General features: G+C 41.1%; 1 protein-coding gene across 1 annotated transcript in view; it reads right to left on the reverse strand.

Moving 5' to 3' along the window:
• The window catches only part of Sdk1 (sidekick cell adhesion molecule 1), a 970,573-nt gene that overhangs the window by 605,746 nt on the left and 344,337 nt on the right, over positions 1-20,490 (reverse strand). The window contains 2 exon segments of the mRNA XM_028887375.2: positions 3,828-3,975; positions 6,934-7,040. Coding sequence (XP_028743208.1) covers positions 3,828-3,975; positions 6,934-7,040 — 255 coding nt within the window.

A 20,490-nucleotide genomic window follows, 5' to 3' on the forward strand; every position in this document is an offset into this window, starting at 1 on the left:
GCACAGGACTTGTTACTACAGAATGCCTTCCTCTGCCACTTTGTGTTTACTAAAATAAGATTTCCCTATGCAAAAAAAAAAAAAAAAAAAAAAAAAAAAAAGAAAGAAAGAAAAAAAAATTAAAAAGCCAAAGTCAACCTCTGTGGCAGGCAAGAGCATCAGCTGATGTACTGCAACTCTCCGTGTCTTGGCCTAATGCTCCATGTATTTCATAAGTTTGCAAATAGGCAAAGAGATTCATAGGCTAAGTCCAATAGAGACCTCTCTACTGACCTTGAATCTGATATATGTAACTATCTAGTCATGGCTGTGCTTGTCCAAACATAACTTGTCCAAAAAGAATTGAAGATACTACTACCATCTTAGAATGTACACGTGCATGCAAACACACACACACACACACACACACACACACACACACACACACACACACACACACACGCATGCATGCACACAAAAGCACACATGCAAACCTGCTTCTCCTAAAATTTTCTGTCCATTACAAGCCAGCTGATCAGGTCCTTGCTGTGGATATCGCTCTGTATAAATAAACACTGACTGGCCAGTGGCTGGGCAGGAAGTATAGGTGGGACTAACAGAGAGGATAAAAGAGGAAACAGGAAGGCAGAGGAGAGACTGCCTGGAGCTGCTGCCAGGACAAAGAAGATGTAAAGTACCAGTAAGCCACCAGCCATGTGGCAAAGTAAAGATTACTAGAAATGGACTAAATATAAGAGTAAGAGCTAGACAAAGATAGGCCTGAGCTAATGGCCAAGCAGTTTAAATAATGTAACAGTCTGTGTGTTTATTTTATAAGTGGGCTCTGGGACTGGCGGGACTTGGCGGGAGCTGGAGAGAAATTCTCCAACAACAGGTCCTAGATCTTAATATCTGTCCATGCCTCTCTCCATCTCTTATACCCCACATCCAATCCAAAAGGAAACCCTTGAAATTCTATTTCTGAACTATATGGATATTTGACATTTCTCACCACCTCTACCCAAACCCACACAAGCGAGTGTTATTTCAGATTGAAAGCCAAGCTTCTAAATAAATGAGGAAAAACACCTGAAGACATGGAAGACATGATCAAAAGCATAAGGTAAGTCCATCAGCTAAAGCAGACAGGAGAACAGGCTTGACAGGGAGGCAACCATGGGCTCTGGCATCAGAATCAGGCTTCAGTCCTCCTCCTGCAGCCTATCAGCGGTGCACCCTGGGGTGAGTTAGTACCTCTAAATTTCAGTTCTGATAGCTGTAAGTGGAGCTAATGATAAGTGCCCCAGAAGGCAATTCTGAGGATTACAGAAGATATGTTTCAAGTAGGTACTCAATAAATAATAGCTGCTAGGATTATTAATAGGCTATTTAACTAATTTTTCAAGCTAGAAACAAGGGTTACTTTTTCTTTTTAAAAGGAAAAAAAATCCACTTCATTGTAAGTCCAAAGGTCAACTTTTAAAGGTCATAGGATAATGTTACAAAGAGAGGGAGGAGGCTAGAATCGTCCCTAACAGATAAGGTCCCCGGGAAGGGACCTCACATGCAGAGGCTGGAAGCAGGTATGGGTGCTTGACCTGTGCTCAGTGTGAGATGCACTTTGGGTTGAATGTTCTAGATCTCAGAAGCAACCCTCCCTGGTGGTATGGAGCAGACCAGACGCCCTCTGAGCTCTGTGTGCAGCCACCTGGGTCTGAAGTGAAAGTTTCTTAGAAGCAATATATCTTGGAACAGTGTATAAACTGTTGGAGAACAGCCCACACGCGCTGATTTATGACATCTCACGCAGCAGGCACTTAGGAAATGTGGGGCGATGATGAGGTGGAAAATACAAAACTAAAGGACCTTGTAGGAGTGTAAATATTCATAATCAGCCTCATCTCCTCTCTTTAAGACAAGGTATGCACCACACTGCCAAGGCTGGAGGGTTATCAATAGTTTTACGCGTGTGAGCAGATCATTTGTTTGATGGGACACTGTGGTTGGACTCTAATCACACTGTCATTTTGTTAGCTCGTTAGGAATTCAATAGTCTTTAGCACGAATCTGCAAGTTAAAGAAAAAAGCCCATGAAATTAAGAGTTATCTCATTGTAAAAATTAAGAGTTATTTCACTGGATGTCATCATGTGAACCATTGTGTATTTATTTGCTACCAAGTAAATTAAAATGATCCCAACACCACAAATTCCTAGTCCTTGATATGACAAGCTCCATGTCTGAGATGAAGCCTAACGCAGCCTACCTTCTAAACTCCAGCGCTCTCAGTACCTGAGTATTTACCCCACCTCCACCCGCCCTCCCATGCTGGAAACTTCCAGAACATTTATGCCCGACCGCGTCTCAGCAGCCTTCTGCTCCACAGAACAGTCTCCCACAGCAATGAGATATCGATCCTTCCTTTTTGTTTCACCCAATCCCAAGAGGCCTCTGTTATGATTGGAATCAATACAACGGTGAATATCCAAGGAACTTCAAATACAGAAAAAGGCATAGCAGCCATGTCATTTAAAGTAATGGGTATTTTTTTTAACAAGAATTCTGAAATATGACTGTTACATATATTTCTATTTTTCTCCTTTTTATGACTGTCAAAATAGAAACTTCTGGTAAGCAGGCCCATGCAGGGTTCAGAGGTCAAGCTGGGATAACGAGTCCATTGGGCTTAGAGAAGGAGGTCCATGCTACTCTACTAAGTGGGGAAGTCAGTGTATAGCCCATAGTTAACTTGCATCTTCACCTGAAACTCACTCAGCAAATGTTTCACACACATCCTTTCCAAAAACTGAACCAAGAACTTTCCCCTCATGCATTTTTTATATATTTGATTTTTACCCCAAGCACATAGCATTCCATGATTCTTTTTTGGAAATTTTTATCCTTGAAGTTTCTGTCTTTGCAATATTATCCTTCAATGTGATTGCAAGCTACTCACTTAAGCAACACATATCAAAGACTAGGGAGACCTTGGCCCAGTAAATAAAATGATTGTCTTGTAAATGTGAGGACCTCAGTTCAGATCCTCAGAACCAATGTGAAGTCAAGTACAGCAGCATGTGCCTTCTTCCTGAGATGGGGGATGGAGATAGCTCATGGGCTAGCCTGGTGTAGCCAGCAGCAAACAAGAGACTCTGTCTCACACAAAGTGGAAAGAGAGCCCTCACCCCAAGGTTATCCTCTGATCTCCACATATACCCCCTCAGATAAAAAGAAATATGGGTATAATGTTCTTTTTAATCACTTAAAGCTCCAAATGGAGAAAACCTGCCTTCAATGCATATCTTGAATGTGGGACATGCAGGAAGACCTTGAGATAGGGCTTAAATGCTCATGGTGTGATTAGCAATAGATGGGCGAGCCACTAATTAGATGAAAGAAAATAAAACTGCCATGGAAGAATGAAAAGATAAAGAGAAATAAGCAGTAATTAACACTTCATCATCACAGAAAGGAGTATTGAACTTGAGGCTCTAGGGGACGTGGGGGAATCCCACGGCTGTTTAAGGCAACACCAGGCCTGTAAAAGAGGCTACACACAAGTCAGGGCTGACAGCAGTGAGGTGATTTCAAACCAGAGAGAACAGGCTTCAGGGTGGAGAGGAGACCTTGGGTTCAGGGTGTACAACACACAGAAAGGGACAACACAAGGCCACGAGCTTAAGCTGCTTCAAAATAGCCACGCCAGTCACCACCAGCAGCTCATTAAGGACTGGGGATGCTTCCACCAAAAATGAGGCTTTCCAGTCGCTGGCCACTTGGTCATTTCACTTACAAAGCGCATCGTACAGCTACAAAAAATGAATCACGTTCATTTTCAGAACAACTTACATTCTGCTGCTTGGAATAATCTTGTGTCCTTCTCTAAACCACGTCACTTGCGGTCTGGGGCAGCTGATGATGGGCACTAAGTTTAGAATCGCTGCATGTCCTTGAGAAACTGTTTTCCTCTGGTCTGTATCCATGAAATTCCCCATATCTGCAGAGAAAAATTGGACTTTTAAGTTCCGGAGCGAGCTATTTTTTGCGGAGGAGTAGGGGTCAGAGAGGGAAATAACTATATTTTACGGTGAAGTTGGTGCCGCCGCCACCACACTTAACAAGGTGACAAGTGAAACTGAATGGCAGTGCTGACAAGTGCGGATGCGGCTGTAAGAGAGGCAGTGGCAGAGCCACGTGCCTCTAAAACAGCCACCGGGGCCCTCATCAGCAAGGCCACAGGCTTCTGTCACCCCGCTCTAATATGATGGTGGCTCACAGTACCACTATAAGAAACTGCTGCTGGAAGGCATCCCAGGCCCCCTGAAGCAGTTTTTACAGTGCTGCAGTGAAATGCTTCCAGACACCTCCCCCGACCTGGGTCTCCTCTCCTTCTCTAGGGTGACTGTCTCCCTCACAAGTCTTTGGGAACCAATGTGCTCCAACCATTGGAGAGTTCACAGAGAATTCTTTTATGCACCCCCACACTGATGACATATTTGGGGCAGTGAGTCTTTGTTCTGTTGATAAAAACAACTAAAAAAAATGAGGTCACAGTCATTAGACTGTAGACATGAAAGGCCCCCTTTTTAAATTACTAATTTGACATTTTAAAATAATTTCTATATTGTGATCAGATATAGTCAATGTATATACACAGAGCTATTTCCACACCATATTTGTGTGTGTTTGTAGTGATGTGTGTGTATATGTTCCCAGGTATATGCAAGTGTGTGTGTGTGGGGGGGGAATGAACACATGCAGGTGTGTATGTGGTGTGTGTGTGTGTGTAAGTGTGTGTAAATATGGAGGCCAGAAGATGATCATGTATCTGTCTTGATTGATCTCCACCAGGTTTTTGGGCCATTGTCTCTCACTGAACGTGGAGGTTGATAATTGGCTAGATGGGTGGCCAGCAAGCCTCAGGGATGCTGCTGTATTTACCTCCCCAGCACTATGGCTGGTTCTGGCATGGTATGTGGGTGCTGGGATCCAAACTCAGCTCCTCATAGTTGTGTAGCAAGCACTTTACTGATTGAGCCATGCCCCTAGCCACCATATATTCTTTATTTCTTTTGTTTTGTTTTGAGGCAGAGTCTCACTATGTAACCCTGCCTGGCCTGGAAATTACTAAGTAGACCAGGCTACCCTTGAACTCACAGAGATCTGCCTCCTGAGTGCTGGGATTAAAGGTGTCCACCAACCATGCCTAGCTACCATATATTATTAATTATATCTTATTTTAAAATTTTTTCATGAAAGAAATGATATAGCTTTACCATTAAAAGCTATTTTATTATGTATCAGGGCATGATATGAAGGCACAGAAGGAAGAGCTATGTAACACCGTAGAAAAATGCCCTTGCTTATTTAAAAGTGAAGGAAGTGCTCACAAACTGTAAGGGTGAGAAACAGATGGTGGGAACAAGGGCATGGGCAACTACACAAAGTCCAAACATCATAAATAACATTTAGTATGCTATAATCAATTCCAGGCTCTTGACTTACTCAGATATGGTTTGGGTATTGATCCACACTCTATTTATTATGTTTTCAATTTTTCTATTGAATAGAAGTTCTGAATTATTCTGTAGACAGCTTTGGTAGTGACTTCATCTTCACAAACCAGAAAGATTGATGTCTTTCTTCCTAGTGGCTTAAACAATAGCCAAACACATATAATGCGGGGATGTCCCCCAGTCATCATGATGATGATAGGAGAGTGAGATAGGTCCATGTTATTTTATATGCTAACATAAAGATACGGATCATAATGAGGGCCAAAATTAGAAACAGCAATCTTGAAACCACCAAAACAGAAGAAAAGCACTACAGTGTGGCCTCAAGCCTATAGGCATCCTATACTGTAAAAATTCAGAATGCTTTTTTGCTTACTTTTAAACAAGATGACATTTGTGTAGTGTTCTCAAACTATACTGAAGCAGACAGTCCACTAGGCAGATCCTAGTCTTCAAAGACTTCCTATCATAGGGAAGGGGCACAGGCATAGGCCAGGTCTCCCGTCCCTAAAGATTTCGTGAACAGTCAAAGTCTCTGCCTTTTGATGATGCCTTCTTTTAAAAGTTACGTTCCCCAAAATGGATCTGCAGAATAAAGACTAGATTGCTACATTAATAACAGCTGGGACTTAACTCTCTGTATCCACTGAACAGCAAAATGGCTCCTTAGCAGATCATGGGGAAGAAACAATGAAATCTGACCTTAACTGGGGTCAACTTTTTACTCTAAAAGTATTTTTAATCCCAATACCAACAACCAAGAGCAACTGGTTTATACAGACCACCTTTCTTTCCTCTCCTCCTGCTCCCACAAGTTTGGGAAATCCTTAATCTTTTCAGTTGGAAAAAAGCAACATCTTACTTGGGTGTCCAAATTTGTTTTAGATTTTTTAAGTTATATTTATTTATTTGTATGTTTATGTGAGTGCTTATGTTTACATTTATATGAGCATGTTTTGCTACAGGACATGTGTGATCGTGTGAAGGTCAGAGGACAACTTGAAGGAGTTCATACTCTCCTTTCGCCATGTGGATCCTGGGGATGGAACTCAAGAGGTCATCAGGCTTCGTGGCAAGTACCTTTACCAATTGAGATATTTAGCCAGCCCTATACTAATTTTAACCTTAATTCTACTCTATTTATTTATTCATTCATTTACAGGCAGTGTCTCTTTACCTGGCATTGAACTCACTATGTAGTCAAGGATCATTTTGGACTTCTGATTCTCTTGCCTCTACCTCCCAGTTTGGTGCTACAGTTGTAACACAGAGCATTATGCAAGCTAGGCAAACATTCTACCAACTGAATTACATCCCCAGGTCTTGTCACACTATTTTAGAGGAACCAAGGACAAGTTTCAATTGCTGCAACAGGAAGTGCTTCCCCAAAGCTGCTGCAACTCCATCACTTAAGGCCAGTGCTCACGCTGCACACGTACATGCCACTTGTACTTCTGATTTCCTCTGCAAGAGAGCTCCCATCCTGTTCCGCACCACGCAGCGGTAAAACCCGGCATCCAGCTTCTGTAAAGAGGGGATGATATACCTGCAAAATGCCAAAAAGAAGTGTCAGTGGTCAAGGCTAGATGAGCAAGGGCATCCCTTCCACAAGATGCTCAAGTGATCCATTTCTCCGGTACTCAAGATGGATCCAAGCCCTCCCCGATTGAGACCACTGTGAGCTTGCTTCTCCAACACCCCAAATCCAGTAAGCCTGCAGACTGTTTCATGGAGTCAGGACCTCATTCTGTCTCCTGCATTAGCACAGTGTCATGCATGAATTAGGCATTACCTTGCTATCGGGGTTTGAATATGTAATGTCCCTATAGGCTGAACCGAGTTGTCTGAATACTCTGTCCCCAGTTGGTCATGCTGGCTTGGAAGGTTTAGCAACCCTTAGAAGATACAGATTCACTGGAGAAAGTGGGTCACTGGGGAGGTTTTACAGCAGACCATAATTCCTGTTTACCCTGTTTTCTGACTGCCAAGGAAACATAACCAACTGCCTCAAGCTCCTGGTGCCAAACCTTCTCTGCCATGTTGGACTGTATCCCCCTGAACTGTGAGCCACAACAAAACATTCCCTCCCTTAGGCTGCTTCTTGTCAGGTATCTGAGAAATGTTAATAACCAGTGGTCACTGCAATTAAAGTAGGGTTTTTGATTTAAGAAAATCACTTATTCTCATGCTGCCAAATCTCAGAATTTCCAGAAATAATTTTTGAAACTATAGACTCCTTCACACAAAGTCCATGTCCCTCCCTCTGTATGGAAGACCACTGCCACCTTCAGGATGAGCTGTGGCTGTCCTTAGGCAAGCAGGTCCAGGACCAGGACAGTTCTGTCTTCACCCCAGTGTGGATATCTCTTGGTATAATGCATGCGCCTCAAGATTTCCTCTTCCATGTGCCTGACACTGACAATAACTTTGTTTTTTCAGATTACAGAAAAAGTCTCAGATGTAATAATTTACCTGTGTAATAATGATTGATTTTAGTCTCTGTTCCTAGGGCTATAATAATCCCTCACACCCCACACCTCTCTAAAGCCTCATCAGCTTCAAAGGACAGTGAGAAAGAGACACTGTTTCTATAACCATCCTGCTATAAGTATAGCATTAGTTTTATGAGTTGGGATGTTTGAAATCCATGTCTGAAGCAAGCAGGGATGTAGTTAATTATTGCTGGACAGAATTCAATTGATTCTGAACCCAGACCCGAGATTGTATGTAGCTGGATTATAGACCATGTTCACAAATAAACCAAGAACAAGCTTTGTGTAAACTGTCTGATATAGGGTTAATATTCAAAATATCTATGGAGCTCCTTTAAACTGAGCAGGCCTAGATACTCCTCTGAAGAAGAAGGCGGCAGATGGCCAAGGGGTTTGCAAAAAGGAATGTAGTGTACCCATAGTACTCAGCACATTCACAGTACTCAGAAAATTCATAGTGCTCAGCACATTCACAGTGCTCAGAGAATTCATAGTGCTCAGAGCATTCACAATGCTCAGCATATCCACAATACTCAGCATATCCACAATACTCAGCACATTCACACTATTCAGTGTATTCACAGTACTCAGAGCATTCACAGTGCTCAGAGCATTCACAGTACTCAGAGAATTCACAATACTCAGAGCATTCACAATACTCAGAGCATTCACAATACTCAGAGCATTCACAGTACTCAGAGCATTCACAATACTCAGAGCATTCACAATACTCAGAGCATTCACAATACTCAGAGCATTCACAGTACTCAGAGCATTCACAATACTCAGAGCACTCACAATACTCAGAGCATTCACAGTACTCAGAGCATTCACAATACTCAGAGCACTCACAGTACTCAGAGCATTCATAGTACTCAGAGCATTCACAGTACTCAGAGCATTCAAAGTACTCAGAGCATTCACAATACTCAGAGCACTCACAGTACTCAGAGCATTCACAGTACTCAGAGCATTCATAGTACTCAGAGCATTCACAGTACTCAGAACATTCAAAGTACTCAGTACATTCACTGTAAGGGAAATGCAAACCCCAACCATGCTAAGACAGCACCTCCCAGCTCCTAAGAAACCTAAGAACCACACTAAAGACAGAGAGATGGAATGTCTTTGTCCAGTGCTGCTGGGCATGTAAACTGAGACAATACTACAGAATGAGAAAATTAAAAATGGAACTACTATAGACTCAACCCTACTTCTCTGAAAGAGAACTGAATTCAAGAACACGAAGACACCTAAACTCCATGATCACTGAAGTTCCATAGCACCCAAACTCTGGAAAGAACCCGAGAATCTGTCGGCACACGAACAGATGGAACATGGTATATGCACAAAAGAGAATACTATATAGACTTAAACCGAGAAAGTCAGGTTTCCCCCAAGAACATGATGAGCCTGGAAGACATTATGCTCACTCGAACAAGCCAGTCAGAGGAGGAGAAACAGCACGCAAGGGCAACAACAGGGGGATGAGGCAGCACCAATGAAAACCAATCGTTAATTAGATAAAATGGAAATGTCGTAGCAATGTACTGTGAGGCATAGAGGACACAGCTAACAACATGGTACTGTGTAGTTAAGGTTGACCAAGAGACTACCTAGCATTCTTTGAGAATGTTTTAAATTCTGTTTATTATCAATGTGGGTGTGCATGATGTGTTGGGGATATGCATGCCACAGTGTGTATGTGTAGGTCAAAGGACAACACTGTGGGACATGTTCTCTCCTTCTACCTTTACATGAGCTTCAGCCACCAAATTCAGGTCAAAAAGCTTGCATGGCAAAGAACTTTCACCTGCTGAGCCATCTTGCCAGCCCTCCATGTTCATACTATAAAAGCATTGTGGAAAAGACAGGGTGGGGCAGAGGCTTGCAAAGGATGAAGAGGAAGTTGTGGCAGTGGTGTCAGGGTATGCGCTTAGCTCTAAACTCACAGACTTGTGTACACTATACCTAGACAATGGGTTATATGGCTACTATATCATATTAAAATAAGACACATTGGTTGAGGAGATGGTTTAGCATTGCAAGCAAGAAGATCAGAGTTCACATCCCCAGAGCCACCAACAAGTCTGTGCATGGTTGCACACACCAAAAGCCCCAGTGTTAAGAGAGAACAGAGACAGGAGGATTGTTACAGCTTTCTGGCCACAGACTTAGGTCCACAGTTAGTGAGAGACCTTGTTTCAAGGCAATAAGGAGGGGAAGAGAGTGACAGAGCAGGATATCTTACCCTGGCCTCCAAGTGCACTCACATTTGTACATATGCATACACAAAACTAATTCAAATAAAATATATGGATAGGTGGCATTGCTCAGTGGTGAGTGCTCACTTATAATGTCCAAGGCCCTACCCAAAAGGATCAAGTGAATAAAACATTACAATGTTCACATTGTAATAGAACAAAGAAAGCTATCATTCTGAATGAAGAAAAAAAGAAGTAAGACTTGACGCCTGGATTCCTTCCACACCGGGAAAGGGGCGGGTCATGAAAGGCTGCGTATACACAAACTCTCTAATATCTGAAAACACAGTGGCATTCTCCCTTAACAGAAGTGATGTTCCGGCTGTGGCTGTCTAATCTTTTGAAGACATGTCTTCTTACAAAGTGTAATCAGAGAAACTTAAAACAACTCAGGCAAAGACAGAGTATTAGTGTGTTCTATTTGCTCGGTACCAAGTAGACCTGGAAGCATTGATATTCAACTAATCGCTCATCTCTTTTATTCAAGTATGTCCAATTAGTCACCCTGGAAAAGGGAACCTGGAGGAATAATTTTAAGTGAATAAAACACTTGGACAATACAGACAATTCAGCAGTAAGCAAATATTAATCAAAGTGAGTCTCCCTCTGATAACCTTGCGGCGGTCCTATGGCAGGACTCATAAAATCTTTTATGATAAGAAAAAAAAAACATTGCTGAACATTAATCTTAAAAATTCTGTTCTATTATGAGAAACAGTTCATCCCAAACAAAATTAATTAGTGAAGACAATCAGAATATACCAAACCGAGCACAAAGAGTCAATGCCGTGTATTTAAATTACAAATCAGACTGGAAGGCTGCACGCTTTGATTGTTGTGTACTGTAATTACAGGAACAAGGGGTGCTGAGATCAGGTTAACACAAAATCAACAGAAGTTTTTAGAGGAGTATGAGGACAGGTCATCGGAGCACAGCTCTGGAGAGCTGCAAGGACAATGCGATCTGGCGACATAACCATATTTACATAACCGTTACTCATTCTACTTTTTTTTTCCTCTTTTTAAGTATCTTGCATAGATGTAAAATTCTTATGAATTTCTACAATAATCTTATATGCTAATGCACAAAACAGCATTGCTTTCAAATAACAGGAAACAGCAGATAGGAAAGTGAGTATTAGACATATGCCGCTGTGTGCTGTCTCCGAGGATAATGTCGCACCAGGGGAAAATCTACAAAAACGTTGCGAAGTCCTCCACCTCTTACCGGAATTCCTGCACAAATTATGCTCACCTAACAGATGGGAGTGTTCGTTGTAAGCCTATTGTTTATAAACACACATTTTTAAGCAGAGAAAGTTTCCTGGCTCATTGTAAGAAGGTATGATAAAAATTGTGGTACCATATGCTGCTCAAGCACAGGCAATGCTTGATCCTGGCTCCAGTCAACACTGAGCCAAGGTGTGACCACACCACACCAAGGTGGGGTTCTGCTAGACCAACCCAGCACTCCAGGACAATAGAATGCCAGATCCACCAAAGCCAGGGATGGCAGGGCCATGTCTGCGGGAGATAGCACCTCAGCCATGAATGCTACTCTGAGCACGCGTCAAAACCACTCAATACTTTCTATAGGAAGCATCTTCAGATCATCCCTACCCAGCAGTAAATGTCTAGCTAGCTAGGCCAGGATGGAAAACTGATACCGAGTCTGCCCATGATCTGAACTTCCTCCACTTTTTTGGACACTACTCTAGAAGCATGTCTCAAAGAACAAAAGACCACACTGGCTATTGTTAGACTTGCTCCAGGGCAGAGTCATCACACAGCCAGGTCAACACTGCTGCTGGGACCTGGTGCTGCACAATAACTGGCCTGAGAACCAAAAGGTGAGGTGAGAAACATGGCAGTGGTTGGACACGATGGTGACTGGACATGGTAGTTGTGGTAAGACAGTAGAAATAGGACATGGGGATGCAGCAATGTGGTGGTGGAACATGGTGGTGATGGGATCTGGAAGGGATGGGGTATAGCAATGATAGGATGCTGAAATGGTGGAGACACGGTGTTGGAGGTGGTGGTGGAGACATGGTAGAGGCAGTTGCACAGCAGTGGTGATGACACAACAATGGCAGTGGGACAGGTGTGGCTGTGGTGGGCCACAGCAGTGGTGAAGTCCAGTGGCAGAAACTGTGGCACCTGGACAAGTGGAGCAAAGAGGGTATTTGATGGTAATTGGGGCAGCATCTCAGATCATGGTGTTCAGTGTAAGCCCCTCAGGGGACTGGCTTCTGGGATGATTGTGGCACTGGGGGGTTGTTTCACTCTTCTCTACCTAATCCCCCCCCCACACATACACACACACACACAATTCTATAGACACGTCACTCTCTGTGCAAAAGCACGGAATCATGAAAGACAGTGATGATAGTTGGCTTCTGAGATTTAATTCAGTTCAAAATCTACTCCAAATGCAATCAAAACACCTGGGGAGGGGGGAGAATAAAACAAGACCAAAGCAACAATGACCATGGCTTCATGTTGAACTGTCTGATTAGGAGTGGAAAAAACAAACAAATAAACAACAACAACAAAACGGGAGAGGGGAGACCTAGGACAAATTAGGCTGATAACATAGAATTTTTCTGGGAAAGAACTATTCTATTTCTAGAAATGTATGATAAAATATAACTTACTTTTAGAAGTTACTTCTTGGTAGCTATTCCCAACAAAAAGCTACTAGGACTGAGGACACACACCAGGGCAACAAAACCACATCTCCAGAACAAGGTCCAAGCTATGCATATTGGGTGAGGATGTAGCTTAGTTCATGAAAGGCCTGTCTAGCAGGCACAAAGTCATGTGTTTGACCCCTAGCACTGTATAAACTAGGTAGGGTGCCACACATCTATCATCCCCAAGCATTATAAGCAGGAAGATCAGGAGTTCAAGTCATCCTTGGCTGCATAGGGGATTCCAGTTGGCCGGGGCTAGAAACTCTGTCAACCAACCAACCAACCTATCAATCAATAAAGTTCTACTGCTAATAGTGATGATGATAACATAAAAATTTGGGGCTGGGAACAAGCTTAATGACTTAGTACTTGACTAGGAAGTATGAGGCCCTAGTCCACTTTAGAAAAGAAAAGAATAAGAAAATGAACTAAGTGGGGGCGGGAAAATCCCCAAATGGTAGGAGGCTTTCCTAGTATCCATAAGGCACAGGTTCAGTCCACAGCAACACACAAAATGTCCACTAGCTACAAGTATAATTTTATGCTAGCATGATACCTATTTTGCATGAATAAGTACCCAATTTTATAGTAAGCTTTTATGTCTTGGACAAAAGCTCATTCTTATTTTTACAGTTAAAAAGAGGGAGGTTAGGGAAATACACACTAAAAGCTATGTGTAGGTTCAAAAAATCACCCCATCTTGGGAAGGTTAGATAATAATTGTTTTCAATTTTATTTTTTATAAATTTCCTATATTAAATTTTAAAAAACAATAATCCAAAGTGGAATGAGTCTGACGCTGACTATTTCCTCAAGCAAAATAATGATGAAAAAAATCTACACTGGAATTTGATAAGAAAATAGATACACAATTTTGAAGGTGTGCCTGACTGACAGGTCATACACGCTGGGGCAAGTTGAAGGTTATGTCCTTAGAAGAGTTAAATTATCAGTATGAAGTTGAAGTGCACAGAACAGGAAAGATGGAGCTATGCATCGGGCACCCTGTATTTGCAAAAGTTACCATATACATGTATGTGTGTGTGTCATTGATTTAAAAATTATTTTAAATGAAGAAGGAATCTAAACAGGTATATGTAGTGTAGTAGTTGTTAGGCTTCAAATCTGGACATATAAAGCTTGCAGATGTGAACAGGATGCCAAGTTCCCACAAGCTTCTCACTGATAGCTACCATGGATGATTACATTTAGACTTTATTCTAATAGTGACAAAGGTCAAGCCAAAGTTCAAGGGTCATCGTTGAGATATTCCTAAGTCTCTCCAGGACACTGCGATTTTTCACCAATGTAAGCAATGTTTTGGAGACCTTTCATTCTTTCTTTCTTCATCTAATCAGGGGCAGAAAGGTGAAAATCTCCATTTCATGAAGCTTGAGAATGTGACAGGAATCAGTCTGTCGGATCTAGCATTATTAGGATTAAACACTCTCAAGTCAGTAAGAATTGAATGTCAGAAAACCTTTGGGAAAGAGGGCATTGATTTTTTTATGGATAAAAATCTTTTATTCCATTTGTGATTACTTAATTCTTTATGAGAGTCTCTGTAGACATAAAAAATGGGGACCATTACACCAAGAACTGAAGTATGAAGACAAATGTTACTCTCTACCCAGTTAAAAATATCTACACCAAGGCATAGTGAAAAAGGGGCCTAAACTATAAGCATTTTAACAAGCAGTAGCGAATTAGGAAGACACAGTTAAAAGCTTCTGGTGTCTCATTTGGAAGTACTTGTCAACAATGAGTCATATTATTTGGGTTGTCCTCGTGGCTAAGGCTTTTCACTTAGATTCCACAATGATCCTAAGACAGAAGACCCAAGAGAGATTGATTATCTACATCCAAATCATCTCCAATAAGGACTTGAAGAAGCCACATGCCAGTTCTGTTTAGGAAATTCCCAAGGAACAACCTTATCTGCTCTGACTACACAGCAAAGACAGGATAGTCAAACTGAAGCCAGAAACCAGTATGTACAGCACACAGTTTTGTGGGATCCACATGTCATTAATACTAAAGATCTAAGTCACATACCCTAGCACAAGCTATGCTGTACCAGCCTGGGAAGTCAACATGAGTCACCTTTTCTTGGAGTGAGATGGCAATTGCCTATCCATTCTTAAATTTCCACACTTATGATCCCCATCTTTCTAGACAAAAAGATAATTAATTCAATGCCTCAGAAATGAAGAATCAATTTTTTAATGACAGAATTCATAAATACAGTTTTATGATAAAGAAGAAAGTCAAAGGCATATTGAAAGTTTCATACACAATTCACAACCATCTCTATATGGAATACTAGGAACCAATTAAGCAATGCAGCATGAAACTACATGAGGTTCGATTTTTATCTAAAGCTCAACAACTCTCATGGTTGAGTTGAGCCCAAATAAAATCTGCTTACGTGAGTGAGTCAGTTCACAGAGATGGAACCACCAGAGTGAAAACCATCAGAAGAGAATTAACATGAATGGAGGTTAGGAATAACTATCAGAGGAGAATTAATTAGGAATAACCAGGGGAGTCCATCTTTGTAGGAAGATGCAGATGAGGGCTACATTCAGTTTAGGTAGTTGATGAAGAAACCAACTTGTTCATCTAAGAAGAAAGTGCTCAGACACGCCCTTTACATGTTGAATAACTGCCTGAGAAACAATGGATTAACCAATATGTAAAAGGATGCTCCTTGTGGCTCAGTGAAGAATTTTACAGGTAAGATGTACCTCAACATGTCAAGCCAAAGGAATATGAACAAGAGACCAGTGTGTAAGTAAAAATATTTTTAAATGAATTTAATAAAACCATATTTAAATCTGAGTCTTCAGATATAAGGATACTGTATATTTGCCCAAATAGCCAGGCTCTCTTATTTCTCTTAATAATACTTGAAATTTTCAGTGTAAATATTTTGCACATCATTTGTCAGATTTATCCCTAGGCATTTCAGTATTTGGTGCTATTTTTTATTTGTGGTATGTGTGTGTGTGTGTGTGTGTGTGTGTGTGTGTGTTATATTATGGATGAGGACGGATGACTGTTAAAAACATAGGGATAAATGAATCTACATATGATTTTTACATATTTATCTTCTGTTTGGCAACATTGCTGAATGTACTATACAGGTGATTATACAGTTTGAAAATGAAATCAGTCTTTTTTTTTTTGCAATGCAGATAACTTATTTTTCTTGCCTTATTGCACTGGCTACTATCATAATTTGATGCTTTGTAACTTTGTGTTTCTTATTCAAATTAGGAGAAAAGTAACATTGTTTCTCTAAATATTTTCCCTTGCTCTTTCTTTAGTTGTAGTTACACATACATTTAAAGTTTTCTTGTTACTCTTTAATGCTCATTTAATTGTTTTTTAATATGCCTTTTATTTTGTATATTTCTGTTGATACATTCATGAGCTTACTAATATTTTCTTCTGAGCATTCTAGTCTCCCTCAGATACAATTTTGTCTTCAGAATTTGTCTTCCTTTGATTATCTACAACACAACCATAATGGTCTCCTAGTATTTCTCTGCTACTTTGTGTCAGTCCCACCAGTTTCAGTATCCTGCCTTTTCCTTCCCACTTCAAACCATGCTTTCCTGCCTCTTTGCAATCTCAATAAATTGGTTAGATTTTAGATACTGTGCAGTTTCCTTTGTTGAGTTCTGGCTATTTTGGCATTTTTATAAATGTATTTGAACTCTAGTGATGCTGTGAAGATACTCAGAAATAATTAGCTCAACCCTTTCAAAGTGTTGCTTTTTAATAGTAGCTAGGTGGGACCACATATTTTATTGAAGATTGATATTTCCCTATCATGGGTGACAGACAGTTCTGGGTATTCCATTCAATAATTTTATAACTTTCTTTCAGTTTGTGGTAAGGATAGGATACCTACTCCTGTGTGAACACAGAGAGCTACTACCTGTGTTCTGGGTAATTCTGTACCTGGCCTTGAGTGGCTGCTTCATGCCAACGTGCTGGTGCCTGACTACTCTGCTAGTGCTCAAGGGAGCCTATGCAGTCTCCAGAGTTCTTTCTCTATACATTCCTTCCCATCTCATGCTCTTTATTGAGAAATCTAGTGTTCCAATTTCTTCTCCCAATTCTCATCTCTCTCTAATTTAGTGAAGATACACTGCCTGGGTTCTCATTTTCCATGCCTTCAATAGGAAATTCTGTCAAGACAGAAGTTGTGGGCAGGTACAGGGCTCATCTTGCTTGTAGCCCATCTTTTAGGGTCACCATCTTTCACTGACTCATACCTGGTGTCTTAAAAACAATTCTACTGAGTTTAATTTTTTTTATTTTTTATTTGTCATGCAACTGTGTAAATTTGATCCTGTAACTCAATCTTAGCCCAGTGTGGCAGACAGGGCTAGTGAGACCCAGGGTGAAAGACATCTTCATCGAAGGGTGTTGCTGTAGTTCTTGAGTTTCTCTTCCTCTTGAAACACATTCAATATCTGATGGTGATGGAGATTGATGCTGTAGATAAGGGTATCCTGAGGGAGTCTCCAGTAATCTCAAAGATAGACTCAAGATTTTAGCACAAAGTTGTGCTTTCTTTAGTGGCCAACTACAGATACTGAAAAGCAATTCCTGCTGTACGGAGTGATAAATGAGAGCTGGGCTGTGGGTATTAGGAAAATGCCCATGGAAATAACTCTTACAAGAGAATTATCAGAGCACGTAATCCTAAGCATCAAGGCTACTTTCTCAGTGACTTTCAAGCTATTCAAACTGATAGAACAGCTAGCAAACTGATAGAGCCTGGCCTAGGTCACTAACATACTGGAAACCTCACACTATAGCCTTCCAGGAATACTACAAAGGGACAGCCTTGCAAGCAGTGTATTTGGCCCTGTTCGTGATTTATTCCCATTGTCATCTAGATAAGACCTAGAACCACCTAGGAAAAGAGCCTCTGGGCATTCCTGTGAAAAATTACCTAGATTAGATTAGCCTCTGGGCATGCCTGTGAGGGATTACCTAGATTAGATAAGCCTCTGGGCATGCCTGTGAGGGATTACCTGGGTTAGATTAGCCTCTGGGCATGCCTGTGAGGGATTACCTGGGTTAGATTAGATTAGCCTTTGGGCATGTCTGTGAGGGATCACCTAGATTAAATTAGCCTCTGGGCATGCCTGTGAGGGATTACCTGGGTTATATTAGCTTCTGGGCATGCCACTGTGGGATTTTCTTGCTTTGGTTCATTGAGATAGGAAGACCTACCCTGAATGTAGGTAGCACCACTCCACAGACTGAGGTGCTGGACTAAATAAAAAGGGGAAAACAAGTTGAGGACCAGCATCTGTTTCCCTCTGTTTTGACTGCACATGCAATGTGACTAGCTGCTTATCACTGCTTCAACCATGACTTCTTTTTCATGATGGACTGAACCTACACTCTGGGAGCCAAAATAGGTGTTCCCTTCAGTTGTTTTTGTTGGGTGTTTCAATCACAGCAACAGAAGTAGCTAATGTGACTCTAGCTTTTAAAAAGAGAGGTTGGAATGAATACAGAGAGATACCTGAGCAGCAGCAAATGGCTTCGCTGATGAGAAAGAGACCTGGAAGAACTTAACTATAAATTCTGAAGGAAGGATGTTGACAGACAACATTGTGGGGGCAAAAGGTGGGTGTTTCAGTGTCACTAGAGAGCACCCACTTCAGACAATGTGCCTGGCCACTGACTGGCCAGAGTGACTGAACTATGTCATCTAAACACGCTGTAACTAGTGAAATGAGACACATGAGCAGATCAAACCTTCTTTGAGGCCTGAGGCTACTAAGGGGTCTAGGAATACAGACTCCTTCTCAAAGCTAGTCTGGTGTTTGCCACTGTCTGGCACTGGCCACTATTAGATGCCAAGGCTGTCCTCATTGTGGCATCACCCAATGAACAAAACATCACTGGCATTTTTTTTTTATTAAAACATCTTGGGTTAGGGACATAGCTTGGTGGCATGTACAAGACCCTGAGTCTTGTACATGATCATCAGCACTATAAGAAACTCTGTACTGATAACAGTTTTAGTAAAAGACCTATTGACTGGGTTAGACTCATACAGTAGATGGAAAGGGAAAGGTATTCACAGTGCTTGGTTTTCTGTCTGGCAGACTCACTTAAGTCTCTCACTAACCCATTCATTACACTCTTCTTCATGTGGGTTTTCCTCATCTCTTATAAAAGTTATCCCCAGGAATTTAATATTTTTATTGATACTGTGAAATTTTCTTATCCTTTTATAAAACAGGAGAAAATAGCTTTTCCCTTAACCATTTCAGTTTTTACTGGAATAAAAAAAATAATAAGCATCCATCAAGTTTCTATTGTTATTGTGCCACAGAATTGAACTACAGAAACAGGTCTCCTAAGAAAATGATGACATTTTTAGACTATCCAATTATTCCAACTGTTATAATAGGCATACTGCACTAGCATTAAGAAATTCTTCATTCATGGGTTTGCATACAGACACACACTTGGAATATAAATATTGCAGCGTTTTCCTCGGTGTAGACCAGAACTTACAGATGTTTCCTGTAAAAATTGTATGCAAATCCACGTCAGACACCTGTGCAAACTTAGCTTAATTCCTCGACTGCTATTGATATGCCTATGCTCTCACCTGTGCCGAAAAGGCGACCCAAGTATTGATGTGAAACAGAACATTTAAAATTCACCCAGTCCACAAGCATCCTGTAATACAAGTAGCAGAGAAAATACTATTCTTAGTCAATGCTAGAAAAGGTGAAATCATTATCATCTCCTTACAGTGTTAGCATTTTCCTAACTGACACCAAGAGGGGTTAAAAATCAGCGCTCACTCTCAGACAGGAGGGCTATCATTTTCAATCTTGTTTTTCAATTTGAGACTTATAAAGGTCTCATGAAGGTTAACACATGAAAGCTGAAGGTGTTCAGGGGAGGAAGAAGATGAAAAGAGTAATTTACAAAAATAGTATGCGATTTTTAGCAGCTTTTACATCTGGACAAATTGATGACAAAATACAATGGACTCTTGATAACTCATGTCAAAGTCTGAAGACCTCAGTGAACAGAATGGAATTCATCACTTCTACTGTAAGCCATCCCTGCTCCAGAAGAATGTGTGTCTCCTCATTGTGCTCCCAGTGAAGTGGTAGTGAGGCAGCTGCCTTAATGATCCATGTATAATGAGTCTCTACCTTGGTCTTGCTTCAATACAAACAATACTGTTTTGTCTTCTGGTAGATTATCACCACATGTTTCAAATGAATAGGTAAATTTTGTTACCAGAAAGAACAATGAGGAACAAAATAAAATCTAAACGATATGCCTTTTCATGATAACTTTAAATTTAGGTTAACAGTAAGTTTAAGAAGCTGCAAGTATAAGAATGGCCTAGGATTCATGTGGGCTTTAAGAGTAAAACTTTTGTGCTGGGGAGACAGCCTGATCAGTATGGTGCTTGGCTTGCAAGTATAAGGACCTGAGCTTGATCCTCAGAGCTTTTGTCAAAAACTCAGATGTGGTAG

This window comes from Peromyscus leucopus, chromosome 23, assembly GCF_004664715.2.
Source record: "Peromyscus leucopus breed LL Stock chromosome 23, UCI_PerLeu_2.1, whole genome shotgun sequence".
Classification (NCBI taxonomy): Eukaryota; Metazoa; Chordata; class Mammalia; order Rodentia; family Cricetidae; genus Peromyscus; species Peromyscus leucopus.